Source organism: Hylobates moloch, unplaced genomic scaffold (genome assembly GCF_009828535.3).
Source record: "Hylobates moloch isolate HMO894 unplaced genomic scaffold, HMol_V3 SCAFFOLD_40, whole genome shotgun sequence".
Classification (NCBI taxonomy): Eukaryota; Metazoa; Chordata; class Mammalia; order Primates; family Hylobatidae; genus Hylobates; species Hylobates moloch.
In genome coordinates this window covers 1,560,954-1,583,939 of record NW_026652315.1, presented here as the reverse complement: position 1 = coordinate 1,583,939, position 22,986 = coordinate 1,560,954, and the positions used below count along the sequence as shown (strand labels likewise).

At 37.8% G+C, this 22,986-nt stretch overlaps 1 protein-coding gene across 8 annotated transcripts in view; it reads right to left on the bottom strand.

The window, feature by feature from the left end:
• Positions 1-22,986, bottom strand: part of LOC116463532 (E3 ubiquitin-protein ligase Arkadia-like) — a 116,523-nt gene that overhangs the window by 40,225 nt on the left and 53,312 nt on the right. For all 8 annotated transcript variants that reach the window (XM_058434689.1, XM_058434687.1, XM_032146666.2 and 5 more), the window contains exons 3-4: positions 5,335-5,461; positions 1,854-2,017 (exon numbers count right to left, since the gene is read on the bottom strand). In XM_058434689.1, coding sequence (XP_058290672.1) covers positions 1,854-2,017; positions 5,335-5,461 — 291 coding nt within the window. The remainder of the gene's footprint in view (positions 1-1,853; positions 2,018-5,334; positions 5,462-22,986) is intronic.

Here is a 22,986-nt window from a genome sequence, read left to right as displayed (position 1 = left end):
TTTGTAAATATTAATATTCATCAGTGCTTTCTAATAAAAATTAACATTTTTCTATCAGAAAGTAAAAGAAATTTCAGGTAGACTTCAACTTATGAGTGAGTTAAGTTTCAAAGAACTAATTTTAAAATGGTTGCTTAAAATTGAGAACGATGGGAATAAATCCATCCAAAGCATAGTCACGACAATTAAATCTGAAAAGAAGGGGGGTCTCTTAATGTGCTATAGAATGAGAGAGTTGACTTTCTATACAATGCAGTATGGTAAACTAATTCCTTAGGCACAAATAGTACCTGTGAGTCTATATGGGACACTTTGAATGCTAGTATGTCCAAATGCTTGTATATGCAAATTGCTTGTACATAAAAAAAGAGGGAAAAGAACTTCTGTTTATTTGTAAATAGTTTAACCAGGGTTTCTCAACCTTGGCAATACTAACATTTTGGGCCAGATAATTTTTTGTTCACTGGGGAGGAGATGTGCACTGTGAACTGTATGATGTTTAGCAACAACCATGGTCTCTATCCATTAGAAGTCAGTAGCATCCTCCCCTAACTGTGAAAACCAAAAATGTCTGCAGACATTGCCAAATATCACTTAGGGGAAAAAAATGCCCCTAGTTGAGAACCGCTGGTCTGATGTACTTAGTTTTGGATTTATTTTTAATAAGAGAGAAGCTTTCCACTGAGAAAAACTAGTGGAGAAAAGGGAGCATCTACTAATCACTGAAATACTTTTAACCCAGTAAAGTGTAAATTCTGGTTTAACTTACTGTAATGTGGAAAAGGCTACTCTATCACCTTTACCTACTTACCGGCTAGCAGGTGTCACATCGGAACACAAAAAGTTTCCAAAATAGTCACCTTATATTTAATTAACTCTGAGTAATCATTAATTAATCCCTATTACATTAACGACTATCTTACAGATCATTTCTGGTGCTTCAAAACAAAAAAACAAGAGATTGTTGAATGAAATGCAAACAGTTGTTATCTCTTCATAAACAACTGGGTACTGATACTCTGACACTTATGACCACCCAAACTGCAAACAGCCCATAGAAGGGCTGACTGCATATGGCCTCTAACTCTTTCCACCTATCAACTCTTTCCATCTACCTGATATATTCTTTGCCCAATTTATAGCTAACTCCCAAAACTAACAAACTCATATATGGCTTACCATTTTCCTTTTGGGAAATTATGATTGACCATTTCCTAAGATATAACTAATAATACCTCAAGATGATTCCTAATATGTGGGCAAATTCACATATGTATTCATTCATATATTCATAAATTCTACCACCTTTCCTAACCTCTGTATTCCAACTCTGGTTTTGTTTCCTCAGTTACTTGGGTATAGCTGTAAGCCAAAATAAAATGCAAAAAATGAGCAGCACAAAAAGCTACCAATAATATTGAAGGATAACATAACTTTTAAAAGTAAAGTTAGACATTTCAAATAGCCAGTATTAGTCATTTAAAATTCAGTTATACTGCTTTTGTGTTTATATTTAAAAAGTGCTGCTTCTACTTTTTCATGGCAAGTTAAAGACAATCATTATTACAAATCAAACTAAACTAGTTTGAGCTAACCTCAAACTACCACTTACAAAAATATTTTTTCCTGAGAAAACAGCTATCAAGTATTGAAACAACAACCACAAAGAATTTTATGTAAATTTACAAGCCTAGGATATTATATCAATTAAAAACGTGAGATTAAAAAATCTGACAATTTCCCTGTAGTTTAATAATATATTACCAGTAAGCAGGAGGAGTTTCTAGCATATTAAGAAATTTCCTTTTATCAAACTCCTTTCATAATTTTCTACTGTTACTACTTCAATTTACCATCTTCATCAACGGTAAGGTCCACAACTTCTGCTGCATTCTGCCTCAAGGGCTGTATAACAGTAGAAATCCTACTGCGGTTCCGTGGCTCCTGTGGCCGATTTGCATGAGAACTTGAACCCTGGCTCCAGTGAGATCTGGAGTGTCCAAGGGTTGAACGAGACCTTAAATGACATCAATATTAAGTTAGTAAATATAAATAAAGAATTTTTAGTCACCACAAAAACACATAAGCCTTTCTTACTAAATGTTAAGTTTTTCATACAAGATTTCTCCAAAGAAATAATCGTAATTAAAAATCATGACTAGCACAATGTCTGGCACTCGGTAAACTTTGCTGAATGAATCGCCAACTAATTGACCTAAGAATATAAGAAATGCTATGTTGTACCAATCATTAGTGTAAAATACAGGATTCTGTTTCAAGAATGCTACTCTCTCTTCCATGGTTACTTTGAGTATTTACCCAGGTTATAATAAACTATTTATATTTTCTGTTAATAGCTAAAATTATTCACCATAGGTAAAGGAATAAAAATAACACCCTACACATTTAATAATATCCACAAGGTCTTGTATGTTTAGCTCACCATAGATTTGCAAAACATTGCTTTGGGAGTCCTAAACCAAGCTAAGCTTCCAGTATTGCCATAAAAGAAAACAAAAAAAATAAACAGGCACGAGGGAGATTTCCTGATGTGTAGAGGTAAGGATATTGTGGCTAGTTTACTAGTTTGGTAGCCATAAGAAATATTACTTGTGTGAGCTACTTTATGCTTTTAAAACATGTGACTGCGAACCCTAAACATCTAACTTCATTTAAGTATGTGTGTGGCATTACACTGTTCTAAATTTACTTACAGGTGTATATACTTTTAAGGACTCACTATAATGATTTGGACTGAGGATATACAGGGATAATATGTAGAATATGCAGTCCTAAGCCCCCAGGGTAAAAAAATAAATCTTTTAGAAAGGTGAGGCCAATAAAACACAAGGGCTTTCTCCTGCTCAAACTAAATATAAAACTGCTTATAACCTTATTGTCAGCATTTATGGAAAATATCTGTAATATAAAAGGTCATCGGGGATGGGCGCTTAACCACTAAGAAGAGAACTCCAAAGGTCAAAGTGGGCTGAAAATGGCCTCAACATTTTCAGCCCAACTTGAACTTCAATGATTATAGAACCTAGAGTTTAAAAAGTTCAAATTCTAAAATAAAATTCTTAAGAAGGAATATAAAGGTTAATTACTGAGCCACTGTCAAAATAGGATAGTATATATCAGAAACAGTTGTGGTATAGCTTAAGCCATGATAGTAAACAAATGTCTTGGGATAAAATGGTTTCATATGAGGACAGATATCACCATTTAAAATTCTTGAAAAACCAAGAGTCTATGATGAGACTGAGTAGTCTATTATCTCTGGGAAGCTGTTAATAGCTGAAGGAAGTTATAGGTCCACTTTGCAGTACTTTTGTGAAAGCATCATATTCTACTAGATGGAGCAACTGCAAAAAAACTGAATGTATGAGGAAGTCTCAAGGAGGTATTAGTGGCCACCATGATTAGTAGCAACTGTCAAATCCTGACACAAAAGACTCTAAAACACAGAAATACTCTCTTAAATGAAAGAGCCAGGCCAGGCGTGGTGGCTCACGCCTGTAATCCTAGCACTTTGGGAGGCCGAGGCAGGTGGATCACAAGGTCAGGAGTTCGAGACCAGCCTGGCCAATACGCTGAAACCCCGTCTCTACTAAAAATACAAAAAAAAATTAGCCAGGTGTGGTGGCTCATGCCTGTAATCCCAGCTACTCACAAGGCTGAGGGAGAAGAATTGCTTGAACCCAGGAGCCGGAGGCTGCAGTGAGCTGAGATGGCGCCACTGCCCTCCAGCCTGGGTGACAGAGGGATACTCTGTCTTAAAAAATAAATAAGTAAAATAAACTAAAGGGCCAAAAGCCAGCTAAACAATAACAAAATTAATATCTCAGATAACAATAAGAAATATAACAATGGGTCATGTACACTGTGGGTCTTTTTCAAGATCATTGTCTATTACTCAGGTAAATGCATCTGCTTGACATCAACCATGTCCAAAACAAGATCTCTAGTCCTACAAGGAAAAATAGGTCTGTAATTTCAGTAGACCTTACAGCTCATAAAAATTGAGTCAATGCTGTACCAAGCACTACGCACAGTCACAGGATAGGTGTGGTACATAATACTAGTTACCAGTTTTACTCAGAGTTGGGGAAAATCATATAAAAATTAAAACAAACAAGGATATGTTATAGAATGCTCACTTCCATGCCTTTAGAAGTAGCACTTCAATGCTAAAATGGCAAGTGGAAAAGTATGTTCTAAGTGTTTGTAACAGATGTCAGAAATATGAATATATACTTTTAAAATCAGTAACATATTAACATGCAATAAGCAAATGCACTTCTAAATTCGTTCCAACACAAAAATTAAGATTCATCCATTAGATTATTAGTTTGGTGTATCAAATGTAACAAAGCAACTCTTTATTGCTATTATTACCGATACTTACAATCACCTATAGTATAAGATGAATGCAGTGTTAGGAGTTGATATTTTGGAGGGAGAGTCAAAGTGATTCTGCAATAGGGCAATGTCTTTTCCAGTTATTTATAAAAACAGATAAGGATGTTTCATTCATGTGTTAGTTCAGAGCACCAATAACATTACTGAGTGAAGGACAAAGAATCAAAACATATGTTTTGAATTAGGGTGCCCTAACACAGTAACAGCACAAGTTTCACTGGTATCAGTGAGTAACATATTGAAACAAGTAGATTCTAACAGAAAGGGCTATTTCAACATCAAACCCCTTAATATTTTTTCATTTTTAATTTTGGTACCATCCCCAATATTTATGTATTATTCACATCTAAATTTCAAAGGAGATCAATTCTCCATATCATTAAAAAAACAGAATTTTATAAAACACTAAGTAAAACTGTTGTTTATTCAGAGCATTAACTCTTAACTTTCATTGTATACTTAGGGTGCTTTTAAAAAGACTAACCTCTAAAATTCTAGTTCAAGTCTTGGAAAGAGTCTGGGAAACAATATAGCTTTATTTTATTATCTCTCCAGGTGAGTTTAATGCAGCCTGCTTTGAAAACCACGAATCTAGACAGGCTTAGTGACATGTGCCTACAGTCCTAGCTACTATGGAGAATGAGACAGGAAAATCACTTGAGCCAAGGGGTTCAAGTCCAGCCTCGGTAACATAGCAATATTCTGTCTCTTACAGAAAAAAAAAGAAAAAAAAAATCCACTAATCTGATATATGCATACTCAAACTGGGTCTCAAAAAGAATAAATAAATAAATAAATAAATAAATAAATAAATAAATAAATAAATAAATAAAATGCAAATATCTGCAGCACAAATATGTTTAATATTTATATTTAATATTTCAAACATTTAACTAAGAATTAAAATCTCACCGATAGCTTTCTCCAACTGTTACAATCTCCACTTCACTGTCAGTTGAGGTAACATTAATTTCTTCATTGGCAGTAACCTGGGGAGTGGAGGAAGCTTCTATCACCACAACATCTTCATCAATACTTCCTGGAAACAAAAAGAAAAAACATTTAAAGGCATCTTCCTGTCAGCTAATCGTTAGGCAGAAATTTTTATTTTGACTTTGAAGACCATGAAATTCATTGCAAAAACAAAAATCTTATCTGTCAAAAAGGTTTTTTAAAAAAATACACAAGGAGCGAAAAACACACATAGTAAAAATGGTAATCACCGTTTTAATCTATACTTCTTTGCATGTTTACTTCCTCTTCTATGGATTTGGTGTATTCATTACAAATGTTCAGTGGTTTCTACATTATTTGTAAGATCTATATAGATATTTATCCTGTAATATCTGTAGTATATTATAGATCTTGTATAACATATTCCATTATATAGGAATATTAACCCTTTAATAGCTCAAAGTAATTACAGTAGCTTTATGCTTTTTCCAAGGTTGTTTTCATTTAGGTGATATATTCTTTTAAAAAAACTTTTAGTTTTTTTTTAGATTTTTAGTTTTATGTTACGAAATTTGTCATTTATTTAATTAATTACTTTATTTATTTTTTGAGACAGTTTCTCACTCCGTCACCCAGGCTGGAGTGCAGTGGGATGATCTCAGCTTACTGCAACCTCCTCTGCCTCCTGGGTTCAAGTGATTCTCATGCCTCAGCCTCTGAAGTAGCTGGGACTACAGGCATGCACCACCATGCCAGGCTAATTTTTTAGTAGAGATGGGGTTTCACCATGTTGCCCAGGCTTTTCTTGAAATTCTAACCTCAAGTGATCCAGCCCCCTCAGCCTCTCAAAGTGCTGGGATTACAGGCGTGAGCCACTGCACCCAGACAAAATTTGTCTTTTTTTTTTTTTTTTTTTTTTTGAGACAGAGTCTCGCTCAGTCGCCCAGGCTGGAGTGCAGTGGCTCGATCTCCACTCACTGCAAGCTCTGCCTCCTGGGTTCACGCCATTCTCCTGCCTCAGCCTCCCAAGTAGGTGAGACTACAGGTACCCGCCACCGGGCCCAGCTAATTTTTTTTTTTGTATTTTTGTTTTTTTGTTTTTAGTAGAGACGGGGTTTCACCGTGTTAGCCAGGATGGTTGTGATCTCCTGACCTCATGATCTGCCCTCCTCAGCCTCCCAAAGTGCTGGGATTACAGGCATGAGCCACCGTGCCCGGTCCAAAATTTGTCATTTTTAAATGCCTGTTCTTTTCTAAATCATTCTAAGCTTGGAAAGTGCATCCTTATTTAGAAGATGGATACGTATTAAATTAGACTTGGTCCAAGTCTTTGTTTAATATTCTTTATATTACTGTATCTAGAACTGATTTTTGTTATGACATTAGATAAGATTATATAAATAGAATCCTGCTCTGTCTCTCCACAGCTAACTAGCTATCACCAAAACATTTACTGAAAAATATTTTCTTTTATCCCATTAGTTTTTGATACCTCCTCGAATTTTCAGTTATGCAAAAGAAATACGTACTGGAAACTGACTGCACAACATAGGGTCTATGATTAACAATAACATATTGTATGTTTAAAACTTTGCTAAAAGGGTATATCACATTGAGTGCTCTAACCAAAAAAGGAAACAAAAGTAAGAGGACAGGAAGAAATTTCTGGAGGTGATGGATATAAGTCCATGGCATTGATTGTAATGATGGTTTTACAGGTGTTATACCTCTTTCCAAACACATCAAGGTATATACACCACCTTCCTTCAGCTTTTAGTATACTAATCATACCTCAATAATGCAGTTAAAATATTTTTTGATACTTCTCTTAAATATTACGCGTATTTTAGGGTCCATTTTGAAACTATTCAACCCCTTTGATATAGAGTCTAGTGTCAGGGTAAGTCTACTTTTTAAAATAGTTTTTTTGAGGTACAATTTACATACTTTAAAATTCAACCATTTAATCTGGCCTTTCGCCAGAAACCACCATCTTCCAATAATTCACCAAGATGACAAACACAAAGGAAAAGAAAAGAGGCACCTCCAATTTGTTCCCTAGGGCTTTTAGAAAACATGGAGTTGTTTCTTTGGCCACAGACACAGGAATCTACAAGAAAAAGCGATGTTGTACACATCAAGAAAATGGCTACTGCTCATACAAAAATTAGCCAGGCATGGTGGTGCTCACCTGTAATCCCAGCTATTCAGGAGGCTGAGGCAGGAAAATCGCTGGAACCCAGGAGGCGGAGGTTGCAGTGAGCCGAGATCACGCCAATACACTCTAGCCTGGGCGACAGAATGAGACTTCATCTCAAAACAAAAAAAAAAGAAAAAGAAAAAGAAAAGAAAATGGCCACTGTGGGCCGGGTGTGGTGGCTCACGCCTGTAATCCCAGCACTTTGGGAATCTGAGGCGGGAGGATCACGAGGTCAGGAGTTTGAGACCAGCCTGACCAACATGGTGAAACTCTGTCTCTACTAAAAATACAAAAATTAGCCGGGCATGGTGGCACGCGCCTGTAATCCCAGCTACTCAGGAGGCAGGAGAATCACTTGAACCTGGGAGGCAAAGGTTGCAGTGAGCCGAGATCGCGCCATTGCACTCCAGCCTGGGTGACAGAGCGAGACCCATCTCAAAAAAAAAAAAAAAAAAAGAAAGAAAGAAAAAGAAAATGGCTACTGTTCAAAAAGGAATGCCCATAAATATTACCATGGCAAAACTGGAAGTTACAATGTTATCCAGCATGCTGTTGGCATTGCTGTAACAAACAAAACTCTTGCCAAAAGAATTAATGTATATAATGAGCATATAAAGCACTATAGCTGAGATGACTTCCCAAAACACATGAAGGAAAAAGATCAGAAAAAGAAGGAAGCCAAAGAGAAAGGTACCTAGGTACAACTGAAGCATCAGCACTCTCCACCGAGAAAAGCACACTTTGTGAGAACCAATGCACAGGAGCCTGAACTGCTGGAACCTATAACCTGCGAATTCATGGCATACTAGGCGGCCAAAAAAAAAAAAAAAAAAATCAAAGACACCTGGACTATAAACAAAACAAAATAAAACCTGAGGGCATTATGCTAAGTGAAATAAGCCAGTCACAAAAAGACAAAATTGTGATTCCAGTTATGTGAAGTATCTAAAGTAGTCAAATGTGTAGAAACAGAAGAGTGGTGGTAACCACAGTCAGAGGGAGGAGAAAGAGTTGCATAATGGCTATAGATTTCCAGTTTTGCAAGATGGAAAAGTTCTGGAGATCTGTTTCGCAACAAATGTAAATATACTTTGTGTGTGTGTGTGTGAGACAGGGTCAGGCTAGAGTTTAGGGGCACAATCACGCTCATGCCATCAATCTCCTGGGCTCCAGTGATCCTACTAACTCAGCCTCCTGAGTAGCTGGGACTACAGGTGCACACCACCACACCCAGCTAATTTTTTTTTTTTTTTTTTAAGAGACAGGATCTTAGTACATTGCCCAGGCTCGTCTCGAACTCCTAGGCTCAAGTAATCCTCCTCCCACCTCGGTCCCCCAAAGTGCTGGGATTACAAGTATGAGCCACTGCACCTGGTCCCAATGTGAATATACTTAACACTACTGAACTATAAGCTTAAAAATGGTTAAAATGGTTTTTAAAAAAGTAATGCTCCATTTCTTTTCTTGCTGTATTTTTTACAAACCTGTTGTTGAATGGCTTCTTCATTACTATCACCTGTCAATACAAATGTCACCCAACAGTTTACAAATGTCTGTAATTAAGAATTTTCACGAGTGTAAAAAAATTCACCCATTTTAAGTGTACATTTTACTAATTTTAGTAAATTTATGGAGTGTAGTCATCACCACAATCCAGTTTAAGAACATTTCCAATAACCCCAAAAGAGCTCGCAAGACCTATTTCAGCCAGTCATCATCCCCTATACCAACTCCAATACCCCTGCAACAATTGATCTGCTCTCTGTCATTATGAATTGGTTTGTATTTTGTAAAGTTTTATGTTAAGTGGAGTCACATACTACATACACTTTTGGCTCCTTTCACTCAGCATATCTATGCTGAAATATATTCATTTGTTGCATCAATATTCATACTTTTTTATTGCTGAGTAGTATCCAATCATATGGATATAACATACTTTGTTTATCCATTCATCCACTGATGGACATTTGGGTTTTTCTCAGTTTTTGCATATTACAAATAAAGTAGCTATGAACATTCTTGTATAAGTCTTCCTACAAACATGTGCTTTCATTTCTCTTAGGTAAATACTTAGGAATGTAATTTCTAGGTTCTATGGTAAGTTTGTTTAACTTTTTAAGGAACTGCCAAATTGTTTCCCTAAGTGGCTCTACGGTTTTACATTCCCAATAGGGAAATGAAGGTTTCAGGTTCTCCACATCCTCACCAATACCTATTACTGTCTCTTTTTCATTAAACTTGTTCCAGTGGTTATACGTGGCATCTCACTGTGGTTTTAATAACCATTTCTAAAATAAGTAGGCTGGATACCGTGGTTCACGCCTATAATCCCAGCAGTTTGGGAGTCTGAGGCAGGCAGATTGCTCGAGCTAAGGAGTTCAATCCAGCCTGGGCAACATGGCGAAGCCCTGCCTCTACAAAAAATACAAAAATTATCTGGGCATGGTAGCACACGCCTGTAGTCCCAGATACTGGGGAGGCTGAGGTAGGAAGATAGCTTGAGCCTGGGAGACGGATGCTGCAGTGAGCCAAGATGGGACCACTGCACTCCAGCCTGGGCAACAGAACTAGACCTTGTCTCAAAACATAATAAAAAATAAATAAATAAATAAATAAAAACCATAACTACTGGTGCTAAGCATTTTTTCATGTGATTATTAGTTACTCTGGTTTTTATCTGTTTTGCGTTTGAGAAAGTGTCTTGCTCCAATGCCCACGCTGGAGTGCAGTGGCACAATAATAGCTCACTGCAGCCTTGATCTCCCAGGCTCAAGCAATCCTCCCACCTCAGCCACCCCAGTAGCTGCGACTACAGGTACATGCCACCATGCCCAGCTAATTTTTAAGTTTTTCATACAAATGAGGTCTCACTATGTTGCTCAGGCTGGTCTCAAATTCCTGAGCTCAAGTGATCTTCCTACCTTGGACTCCCAAAGTGCTAGGATTATAGATGTGAGCCACCGTGCCAAGCCTAATTTTATTAGCCACTTTGGTGAAATGTCTATTCTTCTGTCCATGTTTAATCTGAGTTTTTGGTCTCATTGTTGAATTATAAGAATTCCTGGCCAGGCATGAGCCATCATGCCTGTAATGCCAGCATTTCGGGAGGCTGAGGCAGGTGGATTGCTTGAGCCTAGGAGTTCAAGACCAGCCTGAGCAACATGGCAAAACCTCGTCTCGACAAAAGCTACTCCGGAAGCTGAGGTGGGAGGATCACTTGAAACCAGGGGGCCGAGTCTGCAGTGAGACGAGATTGTGCCATTGTACTCCAGCCTGGACAACCGAGTGAGACCTTGTGTCTCAAAATAATAATAATAAAAAATAAAGAGTTCCTTATATATCCTGAATACAAGTCTTTTCTCAGATATACCATTTGCAAATATTTTCTTCCCGTCCATGACATGACCTTTTCATTTTCTTAATAGCGTCTTCTGAAGCACAAAAGTCTCTAATTTTAATGTTCAAATTGGCAACTTCTTTTATGGATTGTGATTTTGGTGACATATTTAAGAAACCTCTGTCTAACCCAAGGTCACTGAGATTTTCTCCTATGCCTTCTTCTAGAAGTTTTATCATTTAGTTCTTACATTTAGGTCTATGATCTACTTTGTTAATTTCTGTGTCAGACAACAAGTAAAAGGTCTAAATTTATCTTTTCTGCATATGAATATACAATACTCCAAAGAACAGAACAGGCCAGGAGCAGAGGCTGATGCCTGTAATCACAGCAATCTGGGAGGCTGAGGTGGGCAGATCGCTTGAGCCCAGGAGTGCAAGACCAGCCTGGGTAACAGGCGAAACCTCATTTCTACAAAAAAAATAAAAAATTAGCCAGGTGTGGTGGCATGTGCCTGTAGTACCAGCTACCCAGGAGGCTGAGATGGGAGGATCACCTTAGCCCTGGAGGCTGAGGCTGCAGGGACCCCTGATGGCGCCACTGCAGTCCAGCCTGGGCAACAGAATGAAATCCTGTCTCAAAAAATTAAAGGAAAAAAAAAAGCAGAAAATAGGAGCAGACACTGGTAAATAAGGGAGATAATGAAAGATTATCCGATTTAGAGAAACGTTTTAAAAATTACTTAATAATATTGTATTTATATTCTGGAATATTTGCAAAATGTTATTATCAATTAGATAGAAAACATAACATTTATTAGGAGTTATGAGATGTGAAAATATTTGAAGTGGTTTTTAAGTCCTAAAGATTACACACAAAGACTGAGGTAAAATGCATTTTTAACAGCGCAAATATATCTTACGGGCAGAAAAACAACAAAACAGTAGCACCCAAGTGGCTATTTAAAATAATATTGTAGATTGAATTTCCAAATTATTTTCCAACTCTTGCTTCATAATCATGAACACAATGCAGCTTAAGGTAGAAGTACAAAAGGAACCTTGAGATACTAATCCAGCTAACCACTGACTTTGCAGACATGTTACTTGTTAATTAACTCAAATCATTAAATATGGAATTAAGTATGGTGGCACAAGTACATTTAAAACTAAAAGCATTATGTATCAATGACAAGTCATATTTTTTTAAAAACTTTCCTTATTTCAACCCATAAACTGGGCATTACTAGTTTGACATGGAGAAAAGTTATATTTACATGTCAACTTTATTTATGATTTTTCTCCATTTATCTGTATAAAACATTTCTTTTAAAACCTGTTTTTAAAAAGAGGAAAAACTAAGGCCAGGCGCAGTGTCTCACGCCTGTAATCCCAGCACTTTGGGAGGCCAAGACGGGCAGATCACAAGGTCAGGAGATCAAGACCAGCCTGGCCAACATGGTGAAATCCCGTCTCTACTAAAAATACAAAAATTAGCCAGGTGTGGTGGCAGGCGCCTATAGTCCCAGCTACTCAGGAGGCTGAGGCAGGAGAATCACTTGAACCCAGGAGGCAGAGGTTGCAGTGAGCCAAGATCACGCCACTGCACTCCAGCCTGGGTGACAAGAGCAAAAACTCCGTCTCAAAAAACAAAAAAAGAAGAAAGACTAAAAAAAAAAAAAAAACTGTAAAAAACAAGCTAACGTTATCGAACACCTTTTACATGGCTTATGTAACATTTTGAAACCTCAATGATAAATGATACAAAGTTAGCTTTGCTAATGCATGAAAATTCAATTTATATAACTTTTTATGAATACAGAGATTATGTAACTAAAAGTACATAAATAGCTTGCTTAGGCACTCTTATTCTATTGCTTAAATATATTATTTTTCTAAAAAGGACTTTATGCACAACTTGAACATAATACATAAAAATTATGTAACTAAAGCATATTCACAACAGGCAACATTTTGGCATCTACAATCCAGTGTTTTCTAGGATAACAGTTATTTAAACCAAAATTTTAAAAAGGGAAACATTTCAAAAATTATAAACTTACTCTTATTAAATAGCACAGCTTAAAAGAAAATCAGGAGAATAGGTCACTTCTTACTGGGTCAATTTTATTTTCATTTTATCTTTTACATTTAGAAATACTAAAGGATAAAAAACGAGTATGGCTAAGACAGTGGTAGGACTGTGGGTGATTTTCTTTGAATTTTTTTTTTTAAAGGTTAGTTAGGTTGTTTATAGCTTTTAAAACATCATGAGAAAAATAACATATTTCTCTGGCTACCAGGCTAGAAAGAATATGAGTAGTATAACAATGATAACAAAAACAATGGTTTCTCTGGAGAGTTCTTTATGAACTCCTCAAAGTCCATTTCTATTTCCTGGTAAGAGATCACAGATTCTCTTGGCATCAGCAATAAGCAATGTTAGCCACTGTGCTCACCGATCGCCTTAGTCCCTCTGTGCCTTAAGACTGGAATGATGTTAACAATAAGAAGAGTTTCCATGGCCAGGCGTGGTGGCTCATGCCTGTAATCCCAGCACTTTGGGAGGCCAAGGCAGGTGGATCACCTGAGGTCAGGAGTTTGAGACCAATCTGGCCAATATGGCAAAACCCCGTCTCTATTAATAATACAAAAATGAGCTGGGCATGGTGATGTGTGCCTCTAATTCCAGCTACTCATGAGGCTGAGGCAGGAGAATCGCTTGAACCTGGGAGGTGGAGGTTGCAGTGAGCCGAGATTGCACCATTGCACTCCAGCCTGTGCGGCAAAAGCGAAACTCTGTCTCCCCCACCCCCCCGCCAAAAAAACATAGTTTCCAATCTGTAAGCACAAACTTTGTGCCATATATAGTATTATGCATGTCTAGCCTCATCAAGAAACTGAAGCTTAGAAAGTTTAAGTGACTTGCAGGAAAACAATAAGCAACACTTAAAATTCAAAGCTAATTCCAATTCTAAAGCTCATATTCTTTTCATAAATGACATCATGTTACCATACCTACTAAACATGTGGGTGCCTAGTTACTATCAAAAGCATTTTCCTGCTACCAGATGCTTTTGCCACCGCTCCTGTCTTTTATAGTCACAATTAAAGTTACTGAAGTTACAGCAAATGACTCCACTTTGGGACTCCTCTGTTGGTATCTTTCCAACAGAAATGAAAACATACATGTACACAAAGAGTTGTACCCAAATGTTCACTGTAGCATTTTCACAAGAGCAAATACTGGAAACAATTCAAAATGCCCTTGACCTCTACCTACCTACAGGAGCCTACTCACTAGCCTTATAGATGTCATATCTCATCTTCATGACTAATGGCAGTGCAGACACACAAGTAGGACCAGAGCCCAGACAAGGAATAAATCACTTAAACAATTCCAGCCAGTTGCAGTGGCTCACACCTGTAATCCTAACACTTTGGGAGGCCAAGGCGGGCAAATCACGAGGTCAGGAGTTCAAGACCTGTCTGGCCAACATAGTGAAACCCCATCTCTACTAAAAATACAAAAAATTAGCTGGGTATGGTGGTGTGCGCCTGTAATCCCAGATACTTGGAAGGCTGAGGCAGGAGAATCACATGAACCCGGGAGGTGGAGGTTGCAGTGAGCGAGATCACACCACTGCACTCCAGCCTGGGCAACAGAACAAGATTCCATCTCAAAAAACAAAAAACAAACAAAAAAACATGCCATCACTGACAACTAGATAAACAAAATGTGGTATATCTATATAACAGAATACTATAACTAACCAAATAAAAACTAACTACTGATACCTGTTATAACATGGATTAACCATCTCAAAAAAATATGCTAACTTAGGCCAGGCCCAGTAGCTCATGTCTGTAATCCAAGCACTTTGGGAGGCCAAGGCAGATGGATTGCCTGAGCCCAGGAGTCAGAGACCAGGCTGGACAACATGGAGAAACCTCATCTCTACAAAAAAATACAAAAATTAGCCAGACATGGTGACATTCACCTGTAGTCCTAGCTATGAGAGGCTGAGATAGGAGGACTGCTTAAGTCTGAGAAGCAGAGGTTGCAGTGAGCTGTGATCGCCACTGCACTCCAGCTTGGGCAACAGAGCAAGACCTGCCTCAAAAAATAAAATTATGCTAAGTAAAAGACGCCAGACAGTAAAGACCATATATTATATGATTTCATTTATATGAAATGCCCACAAAAGGCACATCTGTAGATACAGCAAATCAGAGGTTGAGGGGAATGAAAGTAGGAACAGAGACTGACATTAAGAAAGGAGGGATCTTCTGGGATTGATAAACATATACTAAAACTGTATTGTGGTGATTATTGCACAACTCTAAATACACTTTAAAAAATTACTGAATTGGGCTGGGTGCGGTGGCTCACACTGCAATTCCAGCACTTTCGGAGGCCAAGGCAGACAGATCACCTGAAGTCAGGAGTTCAAGACCAGTCTGGCCAACATGGTGAAAACCCCTTCTCTACCAAATAATACAAAAATTAGCTGGGTGTGGTGGTGGGTGCCTATAATCCCAGCTACTTGGAAGGCTGAGGTGGGAATATCACTTGAACCCTGGAGGCAGAGGTGGCAGTGAGCAGAGATCACACCACTGCACTCCAGCCTGGGCAACAAAATGAGACCCTGTCTCAAAAAAAAAAAAATACTAAATTGTACACTTTAAATGAATGATTTTATAGTAGTTAAAATGAATTTTATAGTAGTTAATTATACCTCCATAATTTTTAAAAAAACACAAAATGCTCTCTGCAAGATACAAAACTGGACGTCAACAAATGAAGACATCCCATATTCTGGAATACAAGGACTCAAAATCCCAAGATACCAACTCTCTGTAATGTAATCTACAAATGCAATCCCAATAAAAATACCATCACAGACCTCCCCACCCCCAAACACCTCCACGTAAACAAACTGATTATAAAGTTCACTTGGAAGAACAAACAACAATATCTAGGAAAACATTAAAGATTCTATAATTAAAAGAGTGTTCTTCCTGTACCTGGACAGAGAGAGCAATAAGATGGAGTAAAAACTCCATAAACAGGACCAAATGCACGTGGAAAATTTAACATGTGACAAAGGTAGCATATCTCAAGTCAACAGGAAAAAGATGTTAATGACTGGTTTGGGGACAACTGGATAGTCACATGAAAAAAAATTTGGTCCATTTTTCATATTATACATAAGGATAAACACCAAATGCATCTATGCTCTAAATGTTAAAAATGAATTAAGTACAAGGACTGGGGAGAAATGGGCTAATTTTGCTAGAACTTTGGAGTGGAAAAAGTATTCCTAATTATGACTCAAAATCCAGAAGCAGTAAGAATAAAAGTTGATAAATATGACTTATGAAAAAAAATGTTGGACAGGCATAGTGGCTCACGCCTATAATCCCAGCACCTTGTGAGGCCGAGCGGGTGGGTCACTTGAGCTCAGAAGTTCAAGACCAGCCTGGGCAACATGACAAAATGCTGTCCCTCCAAAAAACACAAAAATTAGCCGGGCGTGGGGGTGTGCACTTGTGGTCCCAGCTACTCAGGAGGCTGAGGTGGGAGGATCGCTTAAGCGTGGGAGGGCTGAGGTTGCAATGAGCCGAGATAGCAATGCTGCACTCCATCCTGGGTGACAGAGTGAGATCCTGTCTCAAAAAAAGAAAAAAAAAAGAAAAAACAATTTGGCATAAAAGCATGTAAGTCAAGAAACTACTAATTAATTTGTGAAAAATGTGTGTATTATACAGGACTTACATTGCTAATATATAAAAAGCTTCTAAAAATGGATAGAAGAATGAAGACCAACATCCTGATATCAAAAGAGGCAAAAAAAAAAAAAAAAAAACCATGAACAGACTGATCACAGGAAAAGAAATGCAAATAACGTAAGATCTTTAAAACATATGAAAAGTTACACATTACACATTAAAAAAATAAAAGAAATACAAATTTAAAATGTACTGACATACTATTTCTCAGCCATCAGATGGACCAAAAACCCCCTAAAATCTGACAACATATTCTGTTGGAAGGATTTTGAGAAAACAGGCACCCTTGCCGGTAAGCATTCAAAATGGTTACAATCACCATGGAGAAAAATGTGACCATATTTTACAAAATAACATATGCATTTATCCTTTATTCAACAACTGCCTTCTAGAATTCTATCCCAAAGACACACTGTCAAACAAATATGAAATGACATACACAAAAAGCTATTTATTGCAGGAATTTTTTTGTTTTTCTTGAGACGGAGTCCCACTCTAGATCTTGGCTCACTGCAACCTCCACCTCCTGGGTTCAAGCAGTTCTCCTGCCTCAGCCTCTTGAGTAGCTGGGATTACAGGTGCAGCCATCATGCCCGGCTAATTTTTGTATTTTTGGTAGAGACGGAGTTTCACCATGTTGGTCGGGCTGGTCTTGAATTCCTGACCTCATGATCCACCTGCCTCGGCCTCCCAAAGTGCTGGGATTACAGGCGTGAGCCACCGCACTGGGTCAAGAAAAGCTATTTATTGCAATGCTATTTATAATAATAAAAAAAAAGTCTGCAAACTGTTCATCAATAGGAGACTGGTTGAACAAACCGGTACAACCATGCAAGGGAGTATGATGAAGCTTAACAACAAAAGGAATAAAAAGAAATGAGATATACAGAGATACATGCTTTCATTCCTCTACAGTATCTCTGTATACCCCAACAATAGTATATATTAAGTGAAAAAAGCAAGAGACACTTTTGAGTAAGAGAAGGGGCTCGTATTTTGGGTATATTTTTGAAGAAAAAAAATGAAAGAATTAACCAAAACTAAATTAAGACCTGGGTATATATTGATTTAAAGTTTTGACTCTGAAGCCAGGTAAATGTTTTACATAATTTAAAAAGCGAAATTAAATTTTTAAAAAATACCTTTAAAAAAGCCAACCCTGAAATAAATGCACTCAAATGCATGTGAAATTGGTGGCATAACCACACAGAAAACTGGCCAAGGGCAAAAAGGCACTATACAAAACAAAATACTTAAATTGTATTAATTAGAATTACTGTATTAGGTTAGTGCAAAAGCAATGGTGGTTTTGCCATTAAAAGTAATTTTTATGTTGAAACTAGTTCACTTATGTGTACGTATTTATGGTATATATAGGACAAGGCAAATAAGCTATGGATAATATTGTCAAGAATCAGAGTTTTCAGTGTAAGAACAAATACAAATATAAAACAACAACTTATATAAAAACCCTAATTCTAAACTTGCAGTGGAAATATTCACTTAAAGATTTATTTTTTTCTAAAATCTTTACATTCCTAGCTTTGTCTGTTAAAACAGTCAAAATGTGCTAGGCATGGTGGTTCACACCACACCTGTAATCGCAGCAAATGAGGAGGCTAACATGGTAGGATAAGTTGAGGCCAGGAATTTGAGACCAAACTGGGCAACGTTAACAAGATCTCAACTCTATGCCAAAATGTAAAGACTATCAAGGCTAGGAAGAAACTGCATCAACTAATGAGCAAAATAACCAGCTAACATCATAATGACAGGACCAAATTCACACATAACAATATTAACTTTAAATGTAAATGGGCTAAATGCTCCAATTAAAAGACACAGACTGGCAAATTGGAAAAAGAGTCAAGACCTATCAGTGTGCTGTATTCAGGAAACCCATCTCACATGCAGAGACACACATAGGCTCAAAATAAAGGGATGGAGGAAGATCTACCAAGCAAATGGAAAACAAAAAAAGGCAGGGGTTGCAATCCTAGTCTCGGATAAAACAGACTTTAAACCAACAAAGATCAAAAGAGACAAAGAAAGCCATTACATAATGGTAAAGGGATCAATTCAACAAGAAGAGCTAACTATCCCAAATATATATGCACCCAATACGGCAGCACCCAGATTCATAAAGCAAGTCCTTAGAGACCTACAAAGAGACTTAGACACCCACACAATACTAACGAGAGACTTTAACACCCCACCGTCAACATTAGACAGATCAACGAGATAGAAAGTTAACAAGACTACCCAGGAATTGAACTCAGCTCTGCACCAAGCAGACCTAACAGACATCTACAGAACTCTCCACCCCAAATCAACAGAATATACATTTTTTTCAGCACCACACCACACCTATTCCAAAATTGACCACATAGTTGGAAGTAAAGCATTCCTCAGCAAATGTAAAAGAACAGAAATTACAACAAACAGTCTCTCAGACTACAGTGCAATCAAACTACGACTCAGGATTAAGAAACTCACTCGAAATTTGCTCAACTACATGGAAACTGAACAATCTGCTCCTGAATGACTCCTGGGTACATAACGAAATGAAGGCAGAAATAAAGGTGTTCTTTGAAACCAACGGGAACAAAGACACAACACACAAGAATCTCTGGGACACATTCAAAGCAGTGTGTAGAGGGAAATTTATAGCACTAAATGCCCACAAGAGAAAGCAGGAAAGATCCAAAATTGACACCCTAACATCACAATTAAAAGAACTAGAAAAGCAAGAGCAAACACATTCAAAAGCTAGCAGAAGGCAAGAAGTAACTAAAATCAGAGCAGAACTGAAGGAAATAGAGACACAAAAAACCCTTCAAAAAATTAATGAATCCAGGAGCTGGTTTTTTGAAAACATCAACAAAATCGATAGACCGCTAGCAAGACTAATAAAGAAGAAAAGAGAGAAGAATCAAATAGACGCAATAAAAAATGATAAAGAGGATATCACCACCGATCCCACAGAAATACAAACTACTATCAGAGAATACTACAAACACCTCTACACGACTAAACTAGAAAATCTAGAAGAAATGGATAAATTCCTCGACACATACACCCTTCCAAGACTAAACCAGGAAGAAGTTGAATCTCTGAATAGACCAATAACAAGCTCTGAAATTGTGACAATAATCAATAGCTTTCTAACCAAAAAAAGTCCAGGACCAGATGGATTCACAGCCGAATTCTACCAGAGGTACAAGGAGGAGCTGGTACCATTCCTTCTGAAACTATTCCAATCAATAGAAAAAGAGGGAATCCTCCCTAACTCATTTTATGAGGCCAGAATCATCCTGATACCAAAGCCTGGCAGAGACACAACCAAAAAAGAGAATTTTAGACCAATATCCTTGATGAACATTGATGCAAAAATCCTCAATAAAATACTGACAAACCAAATCCAGCAGCACATCAAAAACCTTATCTGCCATGATCAAGTGGGCTTCATCCCTGGAATGCAAGGCTGGTTCAACATAAGAAAATCAATAAATGTGGCCGGGCGCGGTGGCTCACGCCTGTAATCCCAGCACTTTGGGAGGCCGAGGTGGGCAGATCACAAGGTCAAGAGATTGAGACCATCCTGGCTAACATGGTGAAACCCCGTCTCTACTAAAAAAATACAAAAAATTAGCCGGGCGTGGTGGCAGGCGCCTGTAGTCCCAGCTACTCGGGAGGCTGAGGCAGGAAAATGGCGTGAACCCGGGAGGCGGAGCTTGCAGTGAGCCGAGATAGTGCCACTGCACTCTGGCCTGGGCAAAAAGAGTGAGATTCTGTCTCAAAAAAAAAAAAAAAAAGAAAAGAAAATCAATAAATGTAATCAAGCATATAAACAGAACCAAAGACAAAAACCACATGATTATCTCAATAGATGCAGAAAAGGCCTTTGACAAAATTCAACAATGCTTCATGCTAAAAACTCTCAATAAATTAGGTATTGATGGGACGTATCTCAAAATAATAAGAGCTATTTATGACAAACCCACAGCCAATATCATACTGAATGGGCAAAAACTGGAAGCATTCCCTTTGAAAACTGGCACAAGACAGGGATGCCCTCTCTCACCACTCCTATTCAACATTGTGTTGGAAGTCCTGGCCATGGCAATCAGGCAGGAGAAGGAAATAAAGGGTATTCAATTAGGAAAAGAGGAAGTCAAATTGTCTCTGTTTGCAGATGACATGATTGTATATCTAGAAAACCCCATTGTCTCAGCCCAAAATCTCCTTAAGCTGATAAGCAACTTCGGCAAAGTCTCGGGATACAAAATCAATGTACAAAAATCACAAGCATTCTTATACACCAATCACAGACAGACAGCCAAATCATGAGTGAACTCCCATTCACAATTGCTTCAAAGAGAATAAAATACCTAGGAATCCAACTTACAAGGGATGTGAAGGACCTCTTCAAGGAGAACTACAAACCACTGCTCAATGAAATAAAAGAGGATACAAACAAATGGAAGAACATTCCATGCTCATGGGTAGGAAGAATCAATATCATGAAAATGGCCATACTGCCCAAGGTAATTTATAGATTCAATGCCATCCCCATCAAGCTACCAATGACTTCCTTCACAGAATTGGAAAAAACTACTTTAAAGTTCATATGGAACCAAAAAAGAGCCCGCATTGCCAAGTCAATCCTAAGCCAAAAGAACAAAGCTGGAGGCATCACACTACCTGACTTGAAACTATACCACAAGGCTACAGTAACCAAAACAGCATGGTACTGGTACCACAACAGAGATATAGATCAATGGAACAGAACAGAGCCCTCAAAAGTAATGCCGCATATCTACAACCATCTGATCTTTGACAAACCTGACAAAAACAAGAAATGGGGAAAGGATTCCCTATTTAATAAATTGTGCTGGGAAAATTGGCTAGCCATATGTAGAAAGCTGAAACTGGATCCCTTCCTTACACCTTATACAAAAATTAATTCAAGATGGATTAAAGACTTACATGTTAGACCTAAAACCATAAAAATCCTAGAAGAAAACCTAGGCAATACCATTCAGGACATAGGCGTGGGTAAGGACTTCATGTCTAAAACACCAAAAGCAATGGCAACAAAAGCCAAAATTGACAAATGGGATCTCATTAAACTAAAGAGCTTCTGCATAGCAAAAGAAACTACCATCAGAGTGAACAGGCAACCTACAAAATGGGAGAAAATTTTTGCAACCTACTCATCTGACAAAGGGCTAATATCCGGAATCTACAATGAACTCAAACAAATTTGCAAGAGAAAAACAACCCCATCAAAGGATATGGACAGACACTTCTCAAAAGAAGACATTTATGCATCCAAAAAACACATGAAAAAATGTTCATCATCACTGGCCATCAGAGAAATGCAAATCAAAACCACAGTGAGATACCATCTCGCACCAGTTAGAATGGCCATCATTAAAAAGTCAGGAAACAACAGGTGCTGGAGAGGATGTGGAGAAATAGGAACACTTTTACACTGTTGGTGGGACTGTAAACTAGTTCAAGTATTGTGGAAGTCAGTGTGGCGATTCCTCAGGGATCTAGAATTAGAAATACCATTTGACCCAGCCATCCCATTACTGGGTATATACCCAAAGGACTATAAATCATGCTGCTATAAAGACACATGCACACGTATGTTTATTGCGGCACTATTCACAATAGCAAAGAATTGGAACCAACCCAAATGTCCAACAACGATAGACTGGATTAAGAAAATGTGGCACATATACACCATGGAATACTATGCAGCCATAAAAAATGATGAGCTCATGTCCTTTGTAGGGACATAGATGAAACTGGAAACCATCATTCTCAGCAAACTATCGCAAGGACAAAAAACCAAACACCGCATGTTCTCACTCATAGGTGGGAATTGAACAATGAGAACACATGGACACAGGAAGGGGAACATCACACTCCGGGGACTGTCGTGGGATGGGGGGAGGGGGGAGGGATAGCATTAGGAGATATACCTAATGCTAAATGATGAGTTAATGGGTGCAGTACACCAACATGGCACATGTATACATATGTAACAAACCTGCACATTGTGCACATGTACCCTAAAACTTAAAGTATAATAATAATAAAATTTTAAAAATAAAATAAAATAAAATAAAAAGATCTCGTCTCTAAAAAAAAAAATTTAAATCTAATTTAAAAATTAGTGGAGCAAGATGGCATGTGCTGTAGTCCCAAGTACTCAGAAGGCTGAGGCAGGAGGATCACTTGAGCCCAGGAGGTCAAGGCTGCAG